The following is a 20,533-nucleotide window of genomic DNA, read 5'->3' on the forward strand; positions in this document are numbered from 1 at the left end:
TTCTTTCATTTGCACCCTGCCGCCTTCCTCTCCCTCCGTTGCGGTAAATCAGTACATTAATTCCAACTGGGTCACAGCTCATGACTTCCCCTTCACTGCACCCACACACGTGCACCTCCAGCTTACATATTCTGAGCAGAAATAATCCGCTGGCTTCATTTATGGCATTGAATTTTTTTGATCCAAGATATGCTGCGCTGTACTGTATTAAACTCACAGGTTTTGTACATTGATGTGATAATCCCTGACAATTTTATACAAATGAATCCCCAATGCTGCAATCTGTGTCGATGAATATTAAAGGTCACTCAGCCTATAGGCAGGTCATGCATGAGGCTTTAGAGGAAGGAGAATTCTCACCTTTGGTCTTTTGCTAAAATAAAAATAGCATTGCAGCATTTATGAAATACTCCTTTGGAGGTAAAGGGTATGGAGTTCCAATGCCGCCATAATCAGAAAAAATAACAAGCAATTTATCAATAAAAGCACCAAAATTATTAAAATCTATGTATTCATTTATTTATAAGACCCTCACTAGAGACTATTTATCTGTCAGTGTATCATATTACATGAAAAGTCATACAAAGCATGAGCTCAAGCTTGGATCTGGCTGAGATCTTTCTTTAACGTGTTCTTTCTCCGCAGTTTACCGGAGTGAGCGTGACCACCGGGGTCGACCAGATGGTGGCGTTACACACGTCCTCCCAGGATGACGTCCTGCTGTGCCTGCAGCGAGGCGAGCTGTGCCCCAACCAGGACAGAGTGGGTGAACTGGTGGGAGCGATTGTGGACCACTTCACACGGTCAGTTACAGAGATATTTTTTTTCTTTGTCTTTTATCCCGCACTCATTTATACTTATGTTGTCAGCCTGTAATGCACATTACCTTCAGGGTAAAAGTACTCAATACTAGCCTGCAGATAATTGCAATGCAAGTATTTGCTCCTAAAGATGACTGAAATGATAATAAACGGCCAAGTGCTGTGGCCTCGGTCATGGTATCTTAAAATGGATTATTCAGTTTGAAATCTGATTCTTTGTTCTCTACAGCTATGTGCGATTACATTACCTTACATCAACATATACTTATTTAACATCTGTGGGGGATTTTCTCCCGGAGCAATGGTTCCTAACCTGACTGTGGGTTATCCTATAAACAGGCGCAAGTCAAACAACTTCTGGCAGAAAATAATTTCAGCCAGAATTTCTAGTATAAATATGCTGTTATAATAATGATGATACATTACAGTTGATACAATGATGATAATGAGGTAAGTGTATGTACAAGTAATCCCTGTCAGCAAAAAACTGCTTCAAATGCTCTGGTTCAGTTTTTTTTTTTTTTTTTATTCTCTTGGCTCTTTATGATGTCACTGAGAGCAGATATCAAGTTATGGTCATCGTACATACATCTCTGACTCTCAGCCCCTCCCACCCGCTGTTTTAACTTTCTATTTGCAAGGGGCAGCCAATCAGCCAAAAAGTTGGATAAAAGGAGAGGCATTGAAACAACTTGTTTTAGACAGTAGATAAACTCAGGGGCTACAACAAGACCAACAACAACAACCCTGCATAAGATAAATAAGCATTATACTGAACTTCTGAATCATGCAAAGTAGGGGTGCACAATTTTGCATAAAATGAGAATCACGATTTTTTTGCTTAGAATTGAGATCACGATTCTCTCACGATTTTCTTTTCCAATATAAATATCTTTGGTCAGGTGATAAGTGATAGCCTCCGTAATTTCTTTGTGCCTGCGGGAGTTGGACGGGTATAGGGAAGCGCTGTATAAGGTTCCCGTTATTGATGTATGGGTGGTTGATTGGGACGGATTTTCTCCTGACACTTTCTTGGCCTTTACAGCTTCGTCATCTCTCACGTGCTCTCCGTTGTTTTTTCCCTGCCAGCTGACTTCTGTATCACGTGGTATGAGCCGCCGCCCTTGTCATTTGTTGAGCAGGAAGAGTGAGCGCTTGTTTTCATGCAGCTTAAGTCCCGGAACAAAATGCAGTACAATTGTAATTTTTTTTTTTTAAATCGTTGTCATTTCGAAATGAGATCGCACATAAGTATGAATTGAGATCGCAATTTTGTAACGATTAATTGTGCAGCCCTAATGCAAAGCATCTTTAGTAGAATCAAGGGATAAAAATATGGAGCTTGAAATGAGCATAATGGGTTTACTTTAAGAAATTATAAACTCACAAGGGTAAAATATAGCCTTTGGGCCAGACATAGCAAACAGGAAAACAACACCCATGAATCAGCCAGTCGATCAGAGGCAGCACCATGCACAGGAATCTGAAGACCAATGATTGCAGGAAGTCTGTACCGCTGTTTAACTCAATTTCAGAGCAATCTGTTTCATCAGTGATCTATGCAGTGGTATATTTCAGACAACTGGCAAGATGTTAAATATAACCTGGTTTCGATTGAGTTATCCAATGTCTGGCTCTTTGCTTACTTTATTGAAGTCAGTATGGCTCTCTAGGGAGAAATGCTGCCTGCCCCTGCACTAACTGAAGGGGTTCATGGCTCAAAAGAGATGCCACAACACTGCTGCCTTTCAGGAAACGTTTATTTCTACAAAAGAAAATTTACTTGCAAGTGTTGAACACAAATAAGAGAGGCAGGCAGCAACTCCCAACTCATCTAATAATAAGTGAAACTTCAAAAAGCATCTGAGGAATACTGATGCTGATGGAGGAGAGGCGAGGCTCAGCAGGTGTGCCTCCGCAGACAATCAGCACTAGAAGTGAAGCAGAGAAGAGAGCAGGTTAATGAGGATGCAAGAAAACACTAACCAGATGGCGGATGTGTCGGCCCACTGGGGCATGCGTAACAGGGTGCACAGAGTGGTCATCATTCTCAAAGAGATCATCCGCAAATTCAGAAACAAATTTGTTTTCTCATGCTGATAATTCACATCTTTGACATAGGTTTTAATTAGAACAAAACATTCTTCAGAAAACTTTTAATGAATTAATCAGCGAGATGAGCCGGCGAAGTGATTGTTCAAAATGAAAACCTGCCGCTTTCCAGGCCTCGGTGTCACATGAAGAAACGACACGGCTTTAGCCCCATTGTTGCCCGCCAAACGTCTCGGTTACAACGAACTCTATTAACGCTGCATAACAATTACGTAAATCATATCCTTGGCATTTATCACTGTCATAGTTGTCGCTGTCTGTGTCCTGCTCTGAATAACTACCGTGAAATGAATCAGTCACGCTGACATTTATCACATTTATCACTCGGATTCCGATTTTTCGTTGCTGTTTATAAACCTGATTCACATCCACCCGCATTCATCTCTGCCAGACTCCATTTGAATGGCACGGCCCACGAGTTTTCACACACAGCAGACTGTTTTGGTTGTGCGCGCGTGGGCGGGTGTGTGTTTAAGTGCGGCCGTGTTGTCGTAAGTACTGCCCTCGGAGTCCTCACCCAGTCTGCAGCGATCGATCTCCTGCAAATCCTGCCAGCTTCATGCTGAGAGAATTTTACAAAAATAAAGACATAAACAGTGGAGCTCATATCTGAATTCGTTTCCCTTTTTGTAAAATTCATCACAGACTTTGCATTCTTATAGGTACGACTTATGAAGTTTCTAGAATAACAAAGAATCCAAAAACCCAGGACTGTGATCCCTTCATATAGATTCTAGAGTTGTTTACTGCGTTAGAGGCTGAAATGGTTACTTTTATTGAGTTGTGCTGTGTTGGAAGCCAAACAAAATGCTCTAATCATCATTAAAAACCATGTGATGTGATTTCTGGAATCACTGAGTGCAGATGAAGTGTAGACTGAGCCATCAGCTGACTCACATCAACATGTTTTTTATTTCTTCTGTCCTGTCCGTCGTTTTGTTTTTGCTCTCAGCTCAGAATCCGGCGAGACAGCAGTCGCTCCAGGGTGCATGTGTTTCTGTGTGCTCCCACTTTTATGAGTCTCTCTGTGTGTATGTTCAGCTTCCTGATCCCAGATCCCCGGTGAGGCTTTTGTGGATTTTACGAGTCTTAGACTTTTGGTCTGGGTTTTTTCAGGGGGGGGTGTATGGGTATCTATATCACCAGGGTCCCTGCGGCAGCTGCGTGGCTCTGTGTCGGGGTGCGGCAGGCGTCTCAGGGGGAGTCTGTTTCAGCTCTCCGCCTGTTATTGTGCCACCATCTGCGGTGAATGGAAGGGGCGCGACCTCAGCTAGGCTACTCATCAAAAGGAGACTCATGAGACAAAGTCAGGGGTGAGATGTGCAAGTGTGCGAGCATGTGCGAGAGGGGGGTGAGGATGACAACACACAGACACACTCCTCTTGTGCTTCCTTCTGTCAGGAAATGGGATGCCAGACTCTGAGAGTCACGCGCACGTCATTTTAGTTTTTATGTTTGGTGGGGAGAACGGTCAGAGGAAACAGTCAATGGAGTGATTGTGACTCCTGCTGCTTTTCCTCGTCTCTTCAGGGTAAGTGAGTAGATCTGTGAGGCTGCCGGTGTTCACAGCTGAGAGAGTTTGCAGTGACACAGTGAGTTGTACAAAACTGGGTCAGAAAAGTCAGCGTTAAAGGCGCAAGGTAAAATCTGACTTCAAAGCCGCTCTGTGTTGTCGGTGAGGATGGCAAAGACAAGCTGTCTGGTTTGCTGTCATGTCACATCCGATTCTCATTCCCTCAGAGGACTGCGCTCTTTCACTCTCTCCTTTCCTGTACATAACCCCATCCTCTCATCCCTGATTCTCTCCTGCTTTCTCTTCCTGTCACCTGGGTCAGAGCTGTCAGTGTGAATGAGCTGTTTGTGTGTGTGTGTTGAGTGTGTCTGTTTACTAAGAGAGAAATACTGTGTATGTGTGTGTTTCTATGTGTTTTTTATTCAGGGGGTTGGACCATCTGCTGGGACAGCTGGGGGAGTATGAGTGAGCTAAAGGCAGGATTTAGGGTATGATCTGCTCCTGCCTCAAAAGATTTAGGAGGATTTTTACTTAAAAGGCAATTTGGGGGTTTATAATCTTATTGATCACGGCCACAGACTCCTTGCAGAATAAATAGAAGTTTGTACAAAATGTGCAGTTTGTTAACATCCTTCATGCAACTTTTCACATATTAGATGCTTTAAATTGACAGTTTTGAACTGACTTTAACAGAACCAATTGTAAAACTCTCAGTCTGTGGATTGATTTCGATATGAAGGATATAAAATACAAAAATACAACTCTGGCTCACTTAGCCCAGAAATTGAGTTTATTGTTCCTCTTATAGAGGAACATTGTTTATTGTCTGTATATATTAAATATATCAATACTTATTTTATGTAACATAAAATGAACTTTAATCGCTCGATCAAACTGGTTTGGTCCAAAACCCACCCTGACATCATGTACAACTTATTAACTATAGTCTTGAGCTACCACTCATTCCTTTATATTTTGGTAGGAAATAGGTAGGTGAGTAGGGTGGCTTCTTGACAGCCATTCTTCCACTGAGACCATTACTAATGAGACTTCAAACAGCAGATGGAATAACTGAAGGGCCAGATTCATCTCTCAGGTACTACGTCAGGTTTTTGCTGGCTGACTTTCAGATACTTTTTTTGTTTTTTAGTGCTGCCATTTCTTCTTTTGTCCTCCACATGTCTACATTTCTAATTACGATTTGTTGAGCTATGCCAAGTTTTTGGCTAAAAGCTCTTTGGGAATGACCTTGTTTGTGTAAAAATACAATTTTACACCTGTCAAACTGTGTTACCTTTGGCATTCTTTTAGACTGAGCTAAAGACATGGTGAGATGCGTTTTTGCAACAAGTTCCTCGTAATAAAGTGTCTAAAATTGGTTCAGTGATAAGTTGTGTGTTATGTGTAGAAACAACAATGGTTTATCCCTTGAGTTAGGTGCCTTTTGTATCCTTAAATAACACACAGGTCAGTGTTGAGTAAAATTCGAAAAATCACACACCACTAAACAAAAATGTCTCAAAAAGCATATTGGTCATTTTTTCCCCGCACACCAGGTACAGCGGAATTGGCTCAGTTTGTCCCCGGTATACGTTTTTTGCTTTCTTCTGACCACTACTCATGCTAGGGCCTTCATCTGGGTCGGAATTTTCTCCAGGACCCAGGTCAGATTGGCTACTTTTTCTTTTCATCTCACACTTCTTCGTCTTCTTCGGTTTTACTGGCAGTTGGCAACCCATTTAATTAGAGCAGGTAGCTGTACTGCCCTCTAGTGGAAGAGAATATAATTGTTCTGCCCGTTACGCTGGTCGCTTAGAGTACTAATCAGGTGGAACCACGGCACACCTGATCATTTCTAACGACACATTGGTTGAGAAACACTGTCATAAAGGACATACACAAGATTTTTACTTTATTGCAGAAAGCTGACTGCCTGACTGGTTTTGGTTGCATTGCTGGATTGTGTATAGAAGACTGTATTGTACTGTGTTGTGTTGTGTTGTATATAAGGCTTTTATTAAAGTTGTATCTTTTTATTTTTTAGTTGTTTAGTGTTTCTGTGCATCATCTGTACATATGGTTTTTGACAATAATGCTAACTTTAACTTTGACCGATATACTCAGCTTTACTATCTCTCTGGGTCAGAGGTTCTTCATTGCTAGCTTTGCATTACCCTGTTTAAGTGGATGCTGTGTGCAGCAGTACAGCATCGATAGATCGATGCCTGCCCTGAGCTTAGTATGCACTTGACTGTCACATTTAAAGAAAGTTATTTTTATTCCTCTACTCCTTAAAATTTACTCTGTTTTCCTTCTTTCCTTCCACAGGAGTCAGATTATTGTAGCACGAGTGTGCAGGAAATGACCACGTTTCTTTTCTTTAATGACATATTTGTTTTCGTAACGTTGGTCTAATTACTGGATTTAGTTTGGTAAGATGTTATATTCCGGATATTACTCAACAATCTAAGATCACCCGTTTATTTTCTGATGCGGTTGAACAACATGTCAGTTCAGCTCCAAATTGCTGCGTTGCTTCATGTCGCCTGTAGCTTTTTGTTTTCAGGTTACTCATCAATCCCATCTTGTGAAACAGATACTGTTTTCATATTTAACACTAACACTCGCTGGAACTCAAGGATGAACTGGTGAACGTCACAGTGACCACATGACTGCCCCATTCTTGATAAATGATTTGTCTAGAAGACTTGAAGGGGATTTAACTTCATGTTGCACAACGTCTTGAACTAAAAGATGAGTTTGCTCCACCTTACTCTGCGTACTCAAAGCCCAGTTACAAGCTTCATTCACCCAATTACACACAAACAATGCAAGTCCTTTTTTCTAAACTTAAGCACCTTGCCTAATATTCATGTGCACACTCACACCGACCTCCAACTTTCCAATTGTTATATCACTCTAACCTCCTTATTGGTAGGTTACAGTCTGGAGGTTAGAGGTCTCTGTGATCTAGCAGACTATAAATGTCTATGTTAATGTTTTACCATATAATAATGAAATGATGGCATTTTACATTAAAAAGGTCAAAGGTCAACTTCACATTGACTTTCCATATTTCTGGTGTTTATATAGCACAGTAACTCAGGAACAGAAGGGAGATTTTTTTTTATCATATTTAATATATATAGATGCTCAATTTATTGCACTAATCTTTATAGCCCACCTTAATTTAAAGTCTTCACTACCTATGTAATGAAAGTCTTAAACTTTGTAACTGTAAGTAAACCTATGCTTGAATGATTTGTGGAGTCCACAAAGTGTTAAGATCTAGTTTCCTCACTTGCACTCTCCTCCTCTAACTCTTATTTGTTTTCATTTCCTCAGTCTGCTCCTTCCAGACTCTTCTCCAGCATTTTCTCCACTCGTCTCCACATCAGCAGTTTCATTTATGAATATGGAAAGACCTGGAACGATGTTGCATTAATAGCAATCTTCTGGGTCACCCATCCCTTTACAGCTTAGCAAGAATAATGTGCAAGTTCATTAACCCTAAAGTATATGTGAGAGGACTTGTGATTAGGCGTTAATGCCCAGATCAAAGAGAATCACATAGACACACATGCTCACCTGCTAATGATGGACTCGAGGACTTGTTTGACCTCGCTGGACATCAACAGTTTGCCAGTTATTCTAGGTGTGAGAGAAATCAGCCCTCTCATTTCTAAATTCAGTTTTTAGGTCGTGAAAGGCGTCATCCAAGTCCTGAAATAGCCTCCCCTGTTTCTCTGCCTCCCCTTTTTTTTTCTCCCTCAGTGGCTGTCCTCAATGTGCTCGTCTCACAGTCGGTCCTGCTGGCTGGAGCAACAGGAGCTGCATCTTGTGCTCCAACTCTCCTCGGTCATCTCGTCCCCTCTTTTATGTTTTTGTCCCTAATTTTTTTGTCTCTTAAGATTTTTCCAAACCTGCAGCTTCTGATCAGGTTCTTGTTTTGACTTGTTATTGGAGTTTTGATCAAATGCAAAGTAACTGCAGGAGCAGCTTTTAACCCAGACGGGTGTAAATAATGTATATAAACTCTGACCTATTTCCTTCTCAGTTCCCACAGAGCTGGCAGGTCATGTGCTTCACTGATTTTCTTCATTTAGCCACAAAATCCAGCCTCAGTCGCACTGCTATTTAAAGTTGGTCAAAACGCCTTGTTGACATGTGCAGTGTGTGGTTGACTTCCACCAGCGCAAGTGTGAATGATTCATCCCATGTGCACAAAATCACATGGCACAGCCACACACATTATAGTTCAGCAGCTATAGAAAGAACTGGCATACATTATCCAGGATATTCTTGGTCCCTCTTTTGGGCTTTGACCAGATGCTCGTTTTGAGAGATCAGACACACGGTCTAAATCAGGGGTGTCATTTTAGATTGTTTGCAAGTTCACATAACGAATAACACATATTGTTCCTTTTTTTAATGTAAACAACATTAAGGTCATGGTTCTCAGCTGGAGAAGTGTGGAGTGCTCACTCCAGTTTTCAGATTAGCTGCTTTCAGGCACAGGAGCGCCATTATCTCAGGGTCTTGTTCACAAGTGAGGGGAGTGGGAGGTTCATTCTCCCCTCGACTGTTAATGCTGCCAATTGGTGCAGCTTTGGCAGTGATGCCGCTACCACACTGAACTGTTGTGGTGGAGAGTGAGCTGGTCATGAAAGCGAAGCTGTTGATTTGCATTCATACCATCACCTGTGGTCATAAGCTGTGGGTAGCGACTGAAAGAATAAAATCAAAAGTGCAGAAATGAGTTTCCTCTGGAAGGTGTATGGGCACTCCCTTAGAGATAGGCTGAGGAATATGGTCATTTAAGGCCAGGGGACTCAAAGTAGATCTGCTACTCCTCCACACTGAACAGTCCCAGTCCAACTGGGAATAGATTCCAGGGCAGACTCGCGACACACTGAAGAGATTACATGTCTTGGCAGGCTTGGCAATTTCTCAGCGTTCCCCCACAAGAGCTGGAAAAGGTAGCAAGGAAGTGGGACATCTGGGCTTCTCTCTCTGTTAATTATGCTACACCCGCAACCTGGCTAAGCTGCAGAAAATGGATGTTTAAGCACAAAAATGTTCACTTTTAATAATAAATGTAAAAGTTATTATGATAAGTCTGAGTTGTCTTTAGGGAAAATAAGTGTAATTTACAAGTTTAATTTCATATATATATATATATATATATATATATATATATATATAAATAATTGGTTTTAACCTTTGTTTTCACAACAATAGACACTATATTTGGTAGTGTTCATATGATTGCGTTCAGCATCTGGATAAACTTATTTAAAAAATCAACAGAAAAGACTGAGAGCCAGTTAAATCACTGACTACAGGCAGTGTGTGCGGCGCATGACAGACTTACAACAACAACAAATTTGTTGTTTATTTGGACTCTCCAGTTTGACAGACTGTATGCGATGAGACTTCAGATGAAACACGTGACTGTAATGTCTTTGAAAAAGCTTCATTTATCCATTTTAGAGAGTGACTCACAAAAGGCCAATTCAAAGAGCATTAATGTTACAGGAAGTTGGTAATACAATATCTCTCCTTCTCCCTTGCCCTTCTGGATGGCACTTCAGCCACTGGCAAACCGTGTAGGAAAACCATGTGACTTTCATTACAGGCAGGCATAGTCACGCATTTGGTATCACATTATGTTCAGGAAATCATTTAGCTGTAATCATCCACACATTATTGTGTTTCTGCTAAATTGCTGCTTAGTATAGACTTAAGAGGATACCTGTAGCAGGGTTCACATTCAGGGCACAGCTCAGAATATGGGTTACAACATCACCATAAACCTTTTGTTTTTACTCTGTTGTTACCTTGTGCATGGGGTAATGAAGTTGAACTCAAACGCAGCTTCAAACTCGTATTTAAAATGTAAAGGCGTTGTCTGAACCTGCCTTAAATTACAGGGTGACCAGTGAGTTAGACCTGAGGAACAACAAGGAATTAGGACTGTAAAATGTCTGGGTTATGTGGTGAAAAACAAGATTAAAATCTACTAACTGTCCAGTTTAAACGGCTTGTTTAGACCCCAATGATCTCATCCAGATGCTCCTCCGGAATGACTCCATTCCTTGCCTTTTTAAATGCTTGTCTGACACTCTTTAGAGGAAACTCATTTCTGCACTTGTGTCCATGGCCCTTTTGTAATGACCTTGTGTAAGTGTATACCTTTGCTTCACACTCAGCACTCTCTTCACCACAACAGCTTCTTCATCCTTGCAGACGCTGCACCAATCCATCCTATCCTCACTCACAAACAACAACCTTAGAACTTGAGATTCTTGAACTCCTCCACTTGGGGCAAGAGCTGTTTCCCAAACTCGAGTGGACATTTAACCTTTCTCCTACAGAGATCCATGGCGTCAAGGGTGTGTCCACACAAGAGCAATTCGCTGGTCGCCTGTCACTTTGTAGCTAGAAGTCAGTAGCTGGCAGACATTCCAGGCTCAAGTTGCCTAGGTAACCTTCTCATATAATTACCATGCTGAAATGTTTCAGTCAGTGGCATCGTTTATTCTCACTGGTAGTTGCTGATAGTTCAATCGCTTGCCTTGAACTTGAGAAAAGTTTAACCCAGAACTTGGCAACTTAAGATCACCAGCAGTAGTTTTACCCATTCATACTTGAAGTCACTGAATGTCGCAGAGTTTCTGCTGTTTCCCGTTGTCACATCACTGCTAGTCGTTTCAGTGTGGATGCGCTTTTTGACTTGGAGGTGCTAATTTTCCTTCTTGCTACTTCACACTGAGCTGCAAACTGCTCTAGCCTGAGCTACTGTAGATGGTAATGTTCAATGAAGCCAGAGGGACAATGTGAAGACTTAGGCCTGTTTTTCACCACTTTGACTGCACCAAGAAATTCTGTCAAAAAAATGGCTACCATGGTGAAGCCCAGCAGGAACGAGTCTGACTTAGTGTCAGCAAGACCAAACAGACTCACTACAGGTATACCAAATGGACCGAATACCCTTTAACAACAGGCCCAGTACAGCAAACTCCTTAAAATAATGATGTCACAGAACTTTATGGCAAAGTTTCTAAATTCTCGTATTTGAGTTTACTACCTGATGGTGTTCACACAGTGCAGTTAGAGTGCATATTGTGTATTTGCACTACTGGTTCTGTCAGGTATTTCTTCCTAACACAGCCGTTCTGGTACTATGTGCTTTCAAAGTTTTTCTTTGGCTCCCCTCTTGTGTTTTAGTATTTTGTACTTTTGCACGTGTCCCCTGTGTTTCTGTGCCTGTTTCTTATTTATTTCTTGGTTTGCTTCTCTGCTAGTTTGAAGTCTTTGTTTTTCGCCCCCTTTTTAATTGGCTGTCTCTCCCTGATTTGTTTCTTTTGTTCTTTATTTCCCTTTCCGCTCCATGTGTATATATAACCTTCTCTTCCCTGACTCCTTTGCTGTCAGGACATCTGTTTGTTTCTGTTTGTTTGCCTACCTGAGTTTGCAGCCCATGTTCTCTGACTTCTTGTCTCTCCTGTGCTCCTCTCGTGTTCCTGTTTTCCTGTTTTGGTTTTGGTCTATTTTTCTGAAAAGACACAGTTCAGTTTTCCCTCTTGGAATATTAATATTCTGTTTCAACTTTTATTATTAAGGTAGAAGTTTACTGTTCTTTTCCAGTATTTTTATTAAAGAGTAACTTTAAAGAGATACGTCTAATGAAATCATATAGATGAGAGAGTGGAAAATAACTCACTCACTCACTGGTATAACTTGCAAATATATTAACCATATTTTTTTAAAGTCTGAGAAAGAAAATGAGGGAAAACATTATTCGCCCCCCTTTAAAGCTTGCTTTTTGCTGCTTTACTCCTGTCTGATTTGTGTCCTGCATATTTATCCGCATGCTGGGCACAGTGTGTTTGCAAATGTGTCCATGTGCACTGTTTGTATTCACTTTTGTGCTTCTCATGAAAACATCTTGTTCCTTCCTTGTTCCTCTTCTCTCTCTTGTCACCCCCACCAACTGTGCATCCCTAGACTGCCAGAGGTCTCTACATGTTAAAAGTGAATTCTTCCTCCCCTCTGTTGCCGAGTCTGCTCGTTGAGGTTTTCTTTGAAACCGTTGGCTCTTTATGATGATGAAGAGATGGCTGTTGTTGTGAGCCAGTGTTATATAAATCAAACTGTATTGGATTGAATTAAATTGAAAGCGGCATGAATGCAGATGAAGGAGATACTACAGTACAGCCGTGAGATGTTTTCGAAACATCAAGTGTGCTGTGAAAGATTTAGACAAAGTGAATACTACATCATGCTTTCCTAATGAGCGCCTTCTCACACATTTACATCAAAGACAACATCAGCGGAGGAGCAGGTTTATGAAGACGTTGGCTCCTGTTCGTTTAACTTTTAAAGCCTCCTGGGTGCACTCAGACTGAGCCACTGACCTTGAAACTGCATCAAAAGGCCTCTTTGTGGATTCAAACGGCACACGTGCTGCCTCCAAATCCTCCTCCGAGTGCAACAAATGGATTCCTCACAATCATTTTCATTCTTCACTACAATGTTGCTTTAGTGCCAACTACTAAACTGTAATAAATGAAATATTTTTAACAAAGCACATGATTGGCTGTTTGTTTTATCGTCGCTCAGCTGAAGATATCTGCACCAGTACGGGTTCAGTAGCAGGCATGACTAAGAGTTGCCTATCCAGTGACAAATGTTCCTGCTGCATAAAAACCCCTGATAAAGTTCGACCGCCTTATCGATAATCAATTTGAGGAGACGCTGGGCTCTTGCTTTGTGCGCTCCGTCATTGACTCTCTCTTAAACGGATTTGCTCTTATCTCAGAAACATGTCTGTTGTCCCGAGAATTAATCAGGACCAGGAAAATTATTTAAGTGCCTTTCACTCAGTGATTCAAGCCATGTGCATGAGCCAGTTTTAAGTCTGCAGAGTGTTGGCGTCGCATCTTAAATCATATTTTATCCATTCGGAGAAGTCGCTCTGTATGCATCAACTCTGCTGTTCTTACAGTATGAATCACTTTTTTTTCCCAGAATGCCCCCCTGCTGAGGCTCACCATGCAGGGTGCAGCCAGTTAAGATAGGCCCACTGTTAGCGATGATGCTGATGGTTATCATAATGGATGGGTGGTGATGATCAACGCTATGACGCTAAAGCGAACCCTGCAGGATGGTCAGCTCCCCGCCTGCCCATACCCGAAGACTTGAGTGGCCTCAGCCCCCGTTGTCCCCGCTGTGGGGGCTGCAGATGATGCTGTTGCCCCAGCGATGGTTGCCAGGCAGCTGGGGAAGTGCTAATTAAGACTGCAAGGGGAAAACTGGAGGATTGTGAGGACAGAGTGTCAAATTCTGAGAAGAAGATGGATGGGATAGAAGATTGCAAAGAGGGGGAGACAGCAAACAGGGTCATGTTAAGTAATGACAAATAATTAATCGTAACCGACTGATGTTATGTAATGTGTGTGTGATCTATACAAAAAATGTAGCGTTGAAGGGAATGCCTGTTATCTGAGTAGCTTCAGGAAGTTTACTGCTCCAAACTAAGAAGTGGTTTAGCTGTGCATCTTGTTTTTACACTTTTTTGTTTTACAGACTATTGGCATCTTGCACCAAAACAAGTCAGTCCCCATAGTGTAAGGCTCTGTGGGTTATGTTATATTTCAGAGGTTAGGTTTCTGGTTAGTATTGTATATGTCAGTTCCTGTTTAGTGTCTTTACTTGCGTATTGACTGCGTGTGAGCTTGTGTTTGTAGTGTGATGTCTTTAGGTGTCTTTGGGTAGTTTTTTGTTCTGTGTATGGCTACAGTCCAAAAACAGGTGACATGATGATGTCTGTGTGCATCTAGCCACAAAAATAAACTACAAGTCCATTGACCACGCGTGTGTGCTGGATCTCCTCCAACTCATTGACGTGTTGACGATTGTCCATTTTGTATGAACATTTTAGCAGGCTGGGCAGGGTGTGAACAAACCATTGGGTTACTTTGCCTTTTCAGTGCAGGCCATCCAGCAGTATGCATTCGCTGTGCACAAAATGAGCATGTTTCTGGTCACCCTTTTGAACTGATGTTCTGCCTTCTGGCTGGGACTGTGGGTTCGGCCAATCAAAATTGCTGTTTGGCTCTGTAACATTAAAATCTGCTCGGCTTGAATCAAAAGTTACAGAAGCAAAACTTGAGATTTGTGGTGAAATTGTGAGTTGCGTACAGAGGTCAAAACAGTACTTAAGTGCTCTTGAGCTGAATAAAAAGCCTGAGAGGCTGAAATTCAAATTTGCTATGGTTTTTCCTTTTTATGGGTAGCATTGCAGGTTATTTTGATCACCCTGCTTACACGATGTGTTTCCCTCTGTTTCTTTGTGCTAAGCTAAACATTTTCAGATGTACTAAACTGACAACAATATGAGACCAGTTTTAACATCATGAACCAAATACACGGTTTTATAAATGGCAAACTTCTCCTTTAATCCCGTTTCCAATCACAACCGAGTGTTCATACTGTATTCAGTTGTGCAGCTTCAACTGGATACAAAGTGAATGGGAAAGAAACAATTAAATGCAAAGGAGAGTGGGAGAGGAAGTAACCAAGAGACTTTAAGTTCAGTCAGATTAGCTGAACATAGACAGACTACATCTTGTGTAGCCCATAAATAGTTCACAGTCTGCGAACTAAAGCATCTCATCTTGGTCGTCCAACATGCCTTCATCAGTTTTGTCTCCTCTTTGGACCTGGAGTTCCTTTAGAGCATGCTCAGATTTTGCTCTGCTCGGTCAGTCTGTGCACACCTGTGTAGTTCAAGAACCAGTTTTTCCTAAACCCGAGGATTCAGATAAAGAAATTGCCAGAGAAGAAGAAAAAGAGGAAACCTTTCTGATCTTTTGCACAGTGCAAAAAGTTCTCATTAACAGTGTCTGATGGAAGGTGCCGTTACATGACTTCAGGTGTCAAGCTGTTGTTTCTTTTGCAGGTTTCTGCCTGTTCTTTCACACACCCAAGTGTTATCTGCAGGCTATGTGTGTTCATGTGTGTTTATGTGCGGTGGAAGCGGAAAGTGAAAGTTATGGCTGCACAAGAGAATTTGTGTGTTTTGACAGTCTGATGTTGTCTAGGGTCTGTGGGATCATTAGGAGCAGACGTTGTCGCTCTCTCTGCTTGTTATCTAATCTGACAGGCCTCTGATACAAGCTCTTTACTTCAGAGAATTAGCAACAACCAACAGACGCTGCATTTCCTCCTTTATTGTGTACTTTTTGGGGTTTCTTTAAGCAAAATACTATGTTTTGTTGTTGCAGCTCGACAGTTTGAGACTTCTTGAGTTAATTAAGATTTTACATAAACTGCACAGTGTAAGATTAGTCGTGGTGACGAGGGACAGATGGGCAGATGACAGATTGGGAGAGGATAAATTAAAAATCCTCACAGGGGTCATAGTATATGGAAGGTGGTGCACAGTCACATAGGGGCAAAGGCACAAGTGGCTTTTTTGAATACTTGAATTTACCTTTAAAAACTGCACAACCTGACTTTACAGTTGTCACAGGTCTGACACTTCCACAGTTCATCACTCCTTCTGGTTCCCACCTGGAGACAGCTTGCACAGTTTGCCTGTGGTGGCTCTTTGTCCAACGTCTGTGACATTCAGAAGTTGCCTCACAACAAACATTCGAGAAAACCAAAAAACAACAACACTAAATACAAATCCTAAAAATCACAGTATCACTGTCGTAACATACGATAACATACGTTGAAATGGAGACTCAGCGATGGTGTATCTTGCTGCCACATCGTTTTTAATTGGTCATTTGATTCGACTCTAGAGGGCTAAACCACTTACACTTAAAACTGTATAAATATTTATAGCGAAGTTCATGAGCTCAATCATGAAACGCACTGAAACACTGAACATTATTTTTAAGTTATGGTCCCCATTAGACTTAAAGTATGGTAAACCTTTTAAGATCATTGGCTAAGGATCAGTCAGTCACAAGTCATTAATAATAATGGATTGGATCTATAAAGTGCTTTTCAAGGCACCCAAAGCGCTTTACAATGCCACTATTCATTCACACACTGGTGGAGGCAGCTACAGTTGTAACCGTTGGGCAGTTACAGTTGGGCAGACTGACAGAGGCAAGGCTGCCATATCGCGCCATCGGCCCCTCTGGCCAACACCAGTAGGCGGTAGGGTAAAGTGTCTTGCCCAAGGACACAACGACCAGGACAGAGAGCCCGGGGATCGAACTGGCGACCTTCCGGTTACAGATGCACTTCCTAACCTCCTGAGCCACGGTCACCCCGCTCATTAGCCAGTGAGCATGCAGCCGCGAGATCTGATGCAGCCGCCATCAGATCTCACCTTACACGTCATGTCTAGTTTCAAATTGTGACTGCATCCATCTTTTAGGGTCACAGCTAGTCACCATGATACCATCGCAGCACAGCAACATTGATGGCATCTGTTATGTTTTGACTTCTTTTGTATAGACATAAATTTAGCTGTCAGTACCCACACTGCCACCTTAAAGGCACAACAGAAAAAGTGAATCCACATGGTGTGGAAGGTGCTTTAGTTTAATGTAAGGCTAAAATAAAACAGTCCATCTACTATAAACTCTCAAGCACATGGTTTCTAGTCAGCATGTGAATTGAAATCAAAGCTTTCTAAAAATGCAAATCACACTTATGATTTAATGTTTTTTGAAATTATTTAACATAAAGCTGTTTGATGAACTTCAGATCTACTTGCCTAATGTGAATAAAAAATAGTTGTTGTTAGTGGTGAAATTTGGGGGATATTCTGAATCAGATGCTTCCATTCAGCTGATTATCTTATTAAGCAGGCTGATTTGCATCCACCCACAGCTGTAACTATAAGTCGTGGTGGCGCAGCTACGATAAGTTTTTATTTGACCATAATAAAATAGCTGATATTCATCCACCGTAGACATGTGCTCTTTTTCCCAGTCATAGTTCTGTCAATGCGTGTATAGACTGAGGTCTTCTCTCCAGTCTGTTTTAGTGAAACTAACAGTTGATATATGTATTCATCAGTTCCAAGTCTTGATGGCAGAGCGGTGCAGACACACAGGCTCATAAACATAAATGCAGGTGATGTTTTAATCATACTGTGCATATCCCATACAAGTGTGTCATGCTTCTGTCTCCTTGGGACAGATAATCTTTTTATTGTTCAGCAGTTACATTTTAATTATCAGTCATGATTTAATCGTGGTTGCTGTGTCACCGCTTGTCCCTTGGAGGCACTGATCCCTGTTTTCTATTTAAAGTGAAGAGAAGCTTCTGATAATATTATAAAATATTCAGTTTACTGAGCAGTGTCCTCCAGCAGGACAAACTGTTTCTAAAGAAAACTGTGTAAAAAGACATTAGAAGCATCTTTTATCTGTGTTGGCACATTACTCCCTCTGAGCTATGCTGCATGGGAGTGTTGTTGTTGATCTGATTTTCCTACAGTGGCACACACAGCATCAGAAGCCCTGTGTTTCAGCAGGCTCACTGGCTATTCCTCACCACACATGCAGCTCAGCTGTAAATGAAATGGCCTGTAAGTCTCCATAATGGAGACACCAGAGGCATGTACTCACATCGGATTATCAGCATCCAGCATCATATTGGGGATGACAGGGAGAAATCCTAGAAAAAGCTGAAGAGGGGGAGGAGGAGGCAGAAAAAAGGGGAGATGAGATGAGGAGTGGAGGGTCCAAGGGCTCCTCCAGGAGCTGCTGCTCGTCCCAGTTCTGTCTGCACCGTCGTCTCCATGAATTATTTGACTGCAGCATGAGAACGTTTTTGCAGACAGGAGCCTGTGGACCATGTTTATATACCACATCCCACTGCTCCCGTACAGACTGTCTCCTAATATGTGTCACTGATTTTATGATTTCCATGGAGGACATTTTGAACTCAATACCAAAGGGGAGATGTTCATAAAATAAGCTATCACAATGACAACTACGATGGGTAGTTTGCAGAGGGGAATCTTTACATCTTTGTTTGAAAATATGTGAAAAAATTGTATATATAAAAAAAGATGGATGGAAAATTATTATTATTATTGAACAGCTTTTCACTCCTCCTGTCATAGGCAGTGAGAGCAGCACGTGTAACCCTGCTAACGCTTTCCAATCATGGTGACTGTTTTAGCCACACAGCGTTCACAACAACCTGAGGTGTGAGTCTTCTTCATGAGAGGAAAGAACAAAAGACGACTGGTTCTGTTCATTACCAGCTGCATATTTTTTTATTTGTAGACTGTGATAGAGGAGCTTGTCCACAGCTCAAAGTTAAAATAATCTTTATTTACTTTATTCTAAGCCTTGGTGCAGCACCTCAGTTTATCAGAGACAAGCTGCTTTAGCTTCTCTCTGTATGAACATTTGGAAAACAGTGGTTGGAGACGGTGGCCCAAACAAAATTACTGCGACCTTGTTCAGTGAGCTTGCAGTCTTGTTGAAGAAGGTGACCAGATGTGACCTGTCCTCAAAGTGAGTTTGGTGCACTGATAAAATGGCAATAAGACTGAGTCACACTAACATCAACACATTACATGCAATGGGGTGTGTCATAATATGTCTTAACCGTCCAATCATAAACAGAAATGTCTTTAATCTTGTTATCATATAGAAATATAACCCAAATAGTCTGCAACCAGTTGAATCACCTAAAGAGACGCAGCACAGACGAGTGTTTCTTATTGGTGCAGTATGACTCAGATTGATAGCATCGTGTTGGTATTCCCTGGGTTTATAAATAAGATTTGAAAACCTTTCTCAGTCTTTTGGAGAGTGATTACAGCCAGTCTGATTCAGGGCACAATTGTTTGGAGACCAGTTGTCTTCCACCAGTTGACCTGTGCAGTCACTTTACAACCAAGTGGTCACTGCAGCAGCTTGCAATCAGTTTCCCTAAGCAAAAAAAAACTTAATGCAGTCATCAGGCAACCTGGCGCTTTAGCCTAGTAGCAAGGAAGTTGTCATCCTACTGACAGAGCTATAATTTAACTATCCTCTGACTAACTGCCCCTCCTGCAGGTAAAGATGCTCACAGATGATTACATTAAAGACATCAGCTCTTATTGACATCATACAGAGCCAAGAATAGAAAAAAACTGAAACTTAGCAATCATTTTTTTTTATAAACATGCTGGCCTCTTTTAGCCATGTTTAAATTGAACAGCCTTTTTAGACCTTATATATAACAGAAGATAAGAAAAAAAGCCAATCCCAACAGGTTCACTTTTATGTCAAGGTCGACCTGCATTTCTGGGCCTTCTTTTTATTTTCTGCACAGTACAGACAGAGAATGCTAACATCTAATATTGAAGGTTTTCAAAGAGAATAAAAGAATCAAACCTTCACCCAAGTAAACTCAGGCCACAAGAGCTCCTCAAACCACTTAACTGTCTCTGTCTTGGGGGGGGGGGGGGGGGTTGGCATTTTGTTGCTCATTAATAGATGTGAGACAAGATTGGAAACATCTGAAATCAATATTCATGCGACCTTACACAAGAAAACGAATCAAATCAAATTAAAGCCACCATGTTGTTTATTTTCCGCTACATTTAATACAGCTCCCCTCTCACTCTCACTCTCGCTCACTGCTGCTCTCATAAATCAGGGCTGATAGGAGAGCATCTGTGATTTTGTGGTGATATTTTCAAACATGCCAGAAACTTCCGAGCGAATGAGGATGCATTTCTGGCTACTGGGCAACAGGTTTGTGCAAGAATTTGGCCAGAATCTGGATTGTTTGTCTGAGCAGTTTGTCTGTTTTAAAAAAACAACTGTTAAATAGTTGTAGTCTGAATTACTCAAAACTACAAAATTATTGTGAGAAGCTTTAATATATTAAAAAAACTATCCAGCAGTCCATAACTGCAAAAAACAATACATCAAAACAAACTAATCATTCATAAGGGTGTTGTCTAAAGGGTGGGTGTAGGTAAATGAAACAGTTTGGTTAGGGCAGGGTCATGGTCGTGGTAATTGTTGGTTAAAGGCCACAGGCTGGACACCACAGTGTCAGACATTGACGGTTTGGTTGTACACCGATCCATCCACCCCAAACT

General features: G+C 41.5%; 1 protein-coding gene across 1 annotated transcript in view; it reads left to right on the forward strand.

Moving 5' to 3' along the window:
• The window catches only part of myo1g (myosin IG), an 82,256-nt gene that overhangs the window by 56,830 nt on the left and 4,893 nt on the right, over positions 1–20,533 (forward strand). Inside the window, exon 22 of the mRNA XM_004569192.4 lies at positions 646–803. Coding sequence (XP_004569249.1) covers positions 646–803 — 158 coding nt within the window. The remainder of the gene's footprint in view (positions 1–645; positions 804–20,533) is intronic.

Source organism: Maylandia zebra, linkage group LG22 (assembly GCF_041146795.1).
Source record: "Maylandia zebra isolate NMK-2024a linkage group LG22, Mzebra_GT3a, whole genome shotgun sequence".
NCBI classification, from domain to species: Eukaryota; Metazoa; Chordata; class Actinopteri; order Cichliformes; family Cichlidae; genus Maylandia; species Maylandia zebra.